General features: G+C 46.7%; 1 protein-coding gene across 1 annotated transcript in view; it reads right to left on the reverse strand.

The window, feature by feature from the left end:
• The window catches only part of TRIM66 (tripartite motif containing 66), a 31,825-nt gene that overhangs the window by 3,781 nt on the left and 20,064 nt on the right, over positions 1-7,980 (reverse strand). Inside the window, exons 10-13 of the mRNA XM_007459842.1 lie at positions 2,423-2,948; positions 2,074-2,169; positions 574-634; positions 1-120 (exon numbers count right to left, since the gene is read on the reverse strand). Coding sequence (XP_007459904.1) covers positions 1-120; positions 574-634; positions 2,074-2,169; positions 2,423-2,948 — 803 coding nt within the window. The remainder of the gene's footprint in view (positions 121-573; positions 635-2,073; positions 2,170-2,422; positions 2,949-7,980) is intronic.

Below are 7,980 nucleotides of genomic sequence, written 5' to 3' on the forward strand. Positions count from 1 at the left end.
CCCATCCTGCCATTCTTCTGTGGCTTCAGCTTGAACACAGGCATCTCTCCTGAGGAGGCAGCACAGATCTTGAGCCGCTCCAGTCGCACATAGGGAATCTTGGGCTCACTATTGAAGGGTCTAGGGCAAGAACGACATCCCTGGGTCTCGGTGGGAGCCTCCTCTGGCCCCAACCTCTAAGTCATGCTCATCCATGATCCCACAACTGAATTGCTGCTCAAGATCTCCTCAGTCCAGCCCTCTACAGGCCCCTATTCCACCCTGCTACCAGCTCTGCCTGGCCGGGTTCTGCCAACCTCTGGGAGCCCTTTGATCAAAGAAGGGCGGTCCCCGAAGAGGGAGGACTGCACACAGACTGCATGCCTCACGGCGCAGGAGCCAGGACATCCTCCCACAACCACCCCAGACGCCCAACCACACACCCGACTCCAGGGTCTGGGGGTTGAAGAAGACACAGCTGCAGGCAAACGTCTGCTTCTAGTTAAGTCATCAAGGATGCTCACTTCCTGTGCCAACCTCCCAGGACATGAGGTTGGAGGGTGAGAGAGGGAGGGTGGGCCCAGCATCTGTTACCTGATGCTCTGGTTCCCTTTTGTACCCAGGCCTAGGGCTCCTTGTTCAAAATTCTCACACTCTAAGGCAAAAGACAAACAAATACACTTATGATAACACACCCTGTCACCCACACCTTCTACTCATATCTGCTACTCATGACAGGTCACACACCTGTCACACCATTGTTACCAACATTGTAGTCGCTCATAGTGGTGACAATCCTACCGTATCTCCCCTTCCTGAGCAGGGAAGAAGGCCCCTTTCTTTTCAAAAGATAAACACAGGTAACACTCAGAGGCTGCCTGGGGGTGAGGGCTCAGTCAGGTGCCAAGGGGCCAGCTTCTCACCTTCAAAATGAGCTCAGGAATCACTTGTTCCCCATACATACACTGGTGTCACCTGCTCTTAGGAGTCATTCTGTCCAACCCCTGCCTCTTCAGCCAAGTGCTGGGATTTCAGCACAGCCTGAGAATCCAGCTCACCCTCCAGGGCCAAGAGGCTCCCAGGAACCCTCCCCTGAGACGTGCAGTCTGTGTAGATGGGCAGGGAGCAGTATGGGGCAAGAGGAGGACATTAGCATTTACTGAGCGCCCACTCAGCACCAGGCACTGTCCCGAGCACTTTCCATGGGCAAGCAGGGTTCAAAAATTTAAGTGCTTAAAATTCGGGGTTACATTATTGTGTAGTTAAGAAGAACCAGTGTGAGGAAATTCATTTTCATCTATTAAGTATGTAGGAAATAGACTGATCATTACACACTAAACATTTATGAATCATACACTGAAATGAGAAGGCCCCCAATGCTCACTAGGCAGTTGCTAACTTCCCAACTCCCTCACTTTCTCCAGAAGGAAGGAGGCTTAGCCTAGCCGCATTTGAGAAGGGGTGTGGGTAGCTGAGAAGAGAATCAGAGCCAACCTCCACCAGTCCAAATTCCCTTTACTATGAGGCACAAATCTACATTAATGCCAGGTGCAAGGCAAATTCTTGTTACTACAGAGTAAGTCATCAAATGATTTCACTGTAGTTATTTGTCCCAATAGCCTATGAAGTAGCTATGATTAGCCCCATTTACAGAGAAAGAAACTAACTCAGAAAGGTTAGGTATCTTGCCCAGGTTCAAACATAAAGAGATAGAGCAGGTCTGCTAACTTAGATCTGTCACACTCCAAAGTCAGACATGCTCTTTCCCCTACAATATTTTGCCAAGGCTAGCCCTTCTGGGATGTGCTCTTCCTGGTTCCCCCTACCTATAACCCAGACCCCCGAAATTTTGCATGGGGAATTTTACAAGGAGGCTGATTTCTGGCCATGCCTGGATCAGTCACGGCCACAGTGAGGGAAACAGAACAGACATCAATAAGTCAGTTCCTGTGGGGGGTGGGGAGTGAATTTAGCCCAAGAGAAACACTGCTCCCTCAGGCTCAGAGCAGCTCTGCTGACCTCTGTCTCACGGCAGTACTGAGCCCATCTGCTCAAGTGCGTGGTCAGCACGAAAGGCAGGCTGCTGAGTCTCACCTTTTGGGCTCCGGTACTGCTGCAGGGCCACGGATTTGTTGACCACTGGGACCAGTGCAGGTTTTTTCACAGAGAGGTTAATTGGCTCCTCCAGTTCTGAGGGGATAGCCAAATCCTTGGAAGTGTCCAGACCAGGGGCTCTGGGGCCTTGTCCCAGAGAGTCAGTGAAGCGGGTAGAATCCTCACTTTCCATCTTTCAAAAGTGAAAGGCCAACAAGAATCAAAGAAATCAGACGTTTTTCCTGTAGGTGGTCACAGAGCTGTTAAGCTAAGGCCAGAATAAAGCCTTCAGGGGCTACCCTTTTGCCCAGTGATGAGCAGAGGAAGTTGAATGGCATTTCCCCAAGACCTACCTTACACAAGGCATTCCCCAGGGAGGGGTCAGCCCCATCCCCAGGGCACAGGCTCCCTGCAGTTTGGCCAGAGCCAGGACTGCAGCTGGATCCGGTTTCCGACTGCATGTTAGAAGCCGGAGGCACGCTCTGCAGAGGACAAGTTGCCAGACTTGGTACAGTGTGGGTGGGACCAGACATCAGGCTGGGCCCAGTCTGAGAGTGATCACTTGCCAGGCTTGTGATGGCCTGGGAGGGATCACTCATCAGGTTGGGCATGGAGTGGGGTGTGCCACACACAAGGCTGGGCATGGTCGGCAGGTGACTGGCTGTCAGGCTGGGCATAGCCTGGTTCTGACCACCCACCAGGCTGGACACGGTTGGTGGGGGGCCACTCAGCAGGCTTGGTACCACCTGGGGTGGGGCAGCTGTCAGGCTGCTCGCACTCTGGATCTGTGGCTCTAAGGTCCTCGCCAGCCTGGTAGATGACAGTTCCATCTCCAGTGTGTTGGAAAAGCCCATGATGCTCACAGAAGTGGAGTGCTGCAGGAGCGAAGAAGACAGGGGACAGTCAGGCTGTTAGCTAGGAATGGTGGGAGGGAGAGGACAGATGCAGCCCACGAGAGTTCCATGCTCAGATCTCACTCTGCCTCAGAGCCTCGTAGCTACAGGGAACTCAGACAGCATATGAAGTCCTATTTCCATTCCCCTACACCAAGGAGGCTGGTGGGCTATGACACAGAGGCAGGCACAGCTGAGGACACTAGTGTGCATGCATGTGTGCGTGTGTGTGTGTGTGTGTGTGTGTGTGTGTGTGTGAGTGAGAGAGAGAGAGAGAGAGAGAGACAGACTGACAGACGAAGAGAGGGAGAGAGAGAGGGACAGCCTACCACCTGACCTGAGGGTGGTACACACTCACACATACACACACACACTATCAACCACATCCCTCACCCCCTTTCCAGTACCTAAGCAAAGGGTCAGACTGTAGGACTACCCTCCCACTTCACACTCCCCTCTGACTACAGCACTAGTGGCCTCTCTTCCCTTCTGGGGGTCCTACAGGATAGTTTCTGCTACATAAAAATGGGAGGAAGTTCAGAAGGCTCAAACCCTGATCTGCTGCAGACCTTCTCTGAGATAGTGCCAAGGCTTGGGGAGCCCCAGTCAGTCCTGGGTCAAACTCCAGAGGCTTCTCACAGCCTTGTTCAGATCAACTCCAGCACCACCAGCATCAGATTGAAGACTTTGACCAAGAGATGTGAAGGTCTTTTCTAGCCCTGCTATACCTGTCAAAGACATTCTAAACCAGACGCAGAGAACACCAGAGCAGCGAAATCTTAATATGGACAATCTGGACAATCATTGGATGAGGCAATAATATTCCAACCCCCATAATTCCTTTCTTGTTTCTAACGGCGTGGTGACCTAGGCAGAAGAGACTTAAAAGCTTGATAAAAAGAAGTTAAAGACATAGATACTGCACTGAATCCATTTCAGTTTTTCAAGTTGGAGAAAGAGATTTGATGGAGGGGAGACGGTGGGAAGACCTGTTCTAAATGCAACCTTCAGGAATTTAAAAGTTTGATATCCTTGCCTTCTTTTAAGACAAAAGATATAATAATTTGACATCTTTTGAAAATCGAAGGGGAAACAAGGAGTAAATACCTCTAAGTTTCCAAAATCAGTGTCATAAACCTGTCATTCTTTTTCCCATGAGTAAGACATTCAGATTTCCACAGGAAAAGAAATACTTCAAATACCCTCCCAAGTTTCCATATTAAGTTAGTCAAGCTAATTAACAGTGAAAAGACTGTCCTCACCTCAGTGAATGTCACCCTAGTCACCCAGTTCTTCAAGCTGAATCCTAGGAGGAAGACAACAGTGGAGCATCCTTCCTCCCTCACCCAAGCTAATACCAGACCTCATCAATTCCACCCCTTAAACATCTCTCAAATATTCCCACTATTCCTCTCTGCTGCTGGTGTCCTAGCCTGGGTTACACATTCATATTTTTCCAGACTACAGTAGTGGTCTCCTCAGTGGAGAAATAGTTTCAAAACACAAATCTGACCACATCAGTCCTCTGCATAAAACTGTACTGTGTTCCACTGAGAAAATGCTCAACAAGGCTCCTAAGGCCTTGATGACCTCTTCCCTGTCCTGCTTTGCAGCCACAGTCCATACAACAGCTCTCTCCTCATTCTCTGAACTCCAGCCACTCAGACAATTTTTCAGTTCCTGAAACATGCAACCTCTCTCTTCAGACAGACTGCTTCTTCTGCATGGAACATTCTCCTAGCCCTGCCCCTGTTCCACTTACCTTCTGAATTCAGCTCACCCGTGAATTTTCACTCTAACCCAGACCAGCTCCCCCCTTTTATGCTCTCATAACTCCTGGACCTTATTCTCATAGCCCAATCTGTGATACCATTTGGTTAATATCTATTTCTCCTACTAAACTGTAAACTCCATCAGAGTGTGGACTTTGTCTGTTCTGCTTACCCACTGTATTTCTAGATGCAAGAGCAGTGCTTGGCTAAATAAATGAATTAATGAGCTATTCACTAAGCTCAAAATGGATTAAAGACCTAAATGTAAGGCCAGAAACTATCAAACTCTTAGAGGAAAACATAGGCAGGACACTCTATGACATAAATCACAGCAAGATCCTTTTTGACCCATGTCCTAGAGAAATGGAAATAAAAACAAAAATAAACAAATGGGACCTAATGAAACTTCAAAGCTTTTGCACAGCAAAGGAAACCATAAACAAGACCAAAAGACAGCCCTCAGAATGGGAGAAAATATTTGCAAATGAAGCAACTGACAAAGGATTAATCTCCAAACTTTACAAGCAGCTTATGCAGCTCAATAACAAAAAAACAAACAACCCAATCCAAAAATGGGCAGAAGACCTAAATAGACATTTCTCCAAAGAAGATATACAGATTGCTAACAAACACATGAAAGGATGCTCAACATCACTAATCATTAGAGAAATGCAAATCAAAACTACAACGAGATATCATCTCACACGGTCAGAATGGCCATCATCAAAAACTCTAGAAACAGTAAATGCTGGAGAGGGTGTGGAGAAAAGGGAACCCTGTTGCACTGCTGGTGGGAATGTGAATTGGTACAGCCACTATGGAGAACAGTATGGACGTTCCTTAAAACACTAAAAATAGAACTACCATATGACCCAGCAATCCCACTACTGGGCATATACCCTGAGAAAACCATAATTCAGAAAGAGTCATGTACCAAAATGTTTATTGCAGCTCTATTTACAATAGCCAGGAGATGGAAGCAAGCTAAGTGTCCATCATCGGATGAATGGATAAAGAAGATGTGGCACATATATACAATGGAATATTACTCAGCCATAAAAAGAAACGAAATTGAGTTATTTGTATGAGGTGGATGGACCTAGAGTCTGTCATACAGAGTGAAGTAAGTCAGAAAGAGAAAGACAAATACCATATGCTAACACACATATATATGGAATCTAAGAAAAAAAAATGTCACGAAGAACCTAGGGGTGAGACGGGAATAAAGACACAGACCTAGTAGAGAATGGACTTGAGGATATGGGGAGGGGGAAGGGTAAGCTGTGACAAAGTGAGAGAGTGGCATGGACATATATACACTACCAAACGTAAAATAGATAGCTAGTGGGAAGCAGCCGCATAGCACAGGGAGATCAGCTTGGTGCTCTGTGACCACCTAGAGGGGTGGGATAGGGAGGGTGGGAGGGAAGGAGACGCAAGAGGGAAGAGATATGGGAACATATGTAGATGTATAACCGATTCATTTTGTTATAAAGCAGAAACTAACACACCATTGTAAAGCAATTATACTCCAATAAAGATGTTAAAAAAAATGAGCTACTCACAATTTTTTTAAAACAACAATGCATGACTGTTTATTCCACAAATTGTAAGCCAAATGAATAGCAGCTTAGTTCTACTAACAACTAAGTCTATGAGTTTCTCTAAAATAATGCCTATTTTTTTTTTTTTTTTTGCGGTACGCGGGCCTCTCACTGCTGTGGCCTCTCCCGTTGCGGAGCACGGGCTCCGGACGCGCAGGCTCAGCGGCCACGGCTCACGGGCCCAGCCGCTCCGCAGCACGCGGGATCCTCCCGGACCGGGGCACTCCCCTGCATCGGCAGGCGGACTCTCAACCACTGTGCCACCAGGGAAGCCCTAATGCCTATTTTTTTTTTAATTATTTATTTATTTTTGGCTGCGTTTGGTCTTCGTTGCTGCGTGCGGGCTTTCTCTGGTTGCGGCAAGCAGGGGCTACTCTTCGTTGCAGTGCATGGGATCCTCATTGCAGTGGCTTCTCTCGTTGCGGAGCATGGGCTCTAGGCACGTGGGCTTCAGTAGTTGTGGCACGCGAGCTCTAGAACACAGGCTCAGTAGTTGTGGCGCACAGGGTCAGCTGCTCCGTGGCATGTGTGGTCCTCCAGGACCAGGGCTGGGATCTGTGTCCCCTGCATTGGCAGGCGGACTCCCAACCACTGCGCCACCAGCGAAGTACCTGCCTATTTTTATACAGCTAAAATTTATTGAGAATTTATTATACACAAGGCAATTTGCTAAGTGTTTTACATATATTTCCTCACTTAATCCTCACAACAAACATTAAAGGGTTGTGAAGGTTAAAAGAAATAATCCATGTAAACATTTAGAGCAATGTCTGGCAGTAGGTACTCAATAAATTCCAGCTGCTGTTGCTGCTATTATTGTTATTGTTATTATTATCGTAGGCCTAATTTTACACCTGAGAAAAAATGAAGCTCAGAAAGGCATCTGAAGTTTTTTATGTTATTGAAAACATAATTTTATAAATCTCCATTTCTCTTTGTTTGTGTTCATGAACTTGCATCCAGGGATCTTACTAAAGTCACTTTGGGATTTTCTGTGCATATAAATCATGTCGCCTATGACTACTGAGTTTTATTTCTCCCTTTGCTTACATTTGGTTTTCTTGCCTTACTCCACTAGCTAAGACCTCCAGTATGAGTTTGAATAGAAGTAGTGACAGTAGCCATCCTACTCTCATTCCAGATCTCAGGGGGATCCTTTCACTATTCACCACTGAGTACGATATTTGACATAGGATTTTTATAGATTTAGAATCCAGATCTCTGGCACCAAAGCCACACTCTTCATTCTGGTCTGCTTGCCTCTGCCCCTCTCTGTGCTCACCCCCTTCCCTGATCTCTCCCACATTCTGTTCTTCCATCTCTTTGTCCTTCCTTCACCTGCCCTTTGTCTCTCTTGACCTTTTCTCTCTTCTTTCTTCTCATCTCTTTTTCTTCTCCCCCAACGCTTTTCCCTTATTATTTGTTTAACTGCTTTAGTAAAGCTTATATTTTCTATTCTTAATTTTCAGTTTTAAAAGCAGATGAGCTAAATACCCTTTATTTCTCCAAAGAAAAGTTTGCTTTTTATATGTTTCTTGGTATTTCAATGGTCTTCAATAAAAAGCCTTCAATTTGCTATATAGTCTAAGTCCCAAGATAAGAAAGGTGAGGAGAAAAAGCAATGGGGGGGGGGGGAAG

This window comes from Lipotes vexillifer, unplaced genomic scaffold (assembly GCF_000442215.2).
Source record: "Lipotes vexillifer unplaced genomic scaffold, Lipotes_vexillifer_v1.1 scaffold61, whole genome shotgun sequence".
Taxonomy (NCBI): Eukaryota; Metazoa; Chordata; class Mammalia; order Artiodactyla; family Lipotidae; genus Lipotes; species Lipotes vexillifer.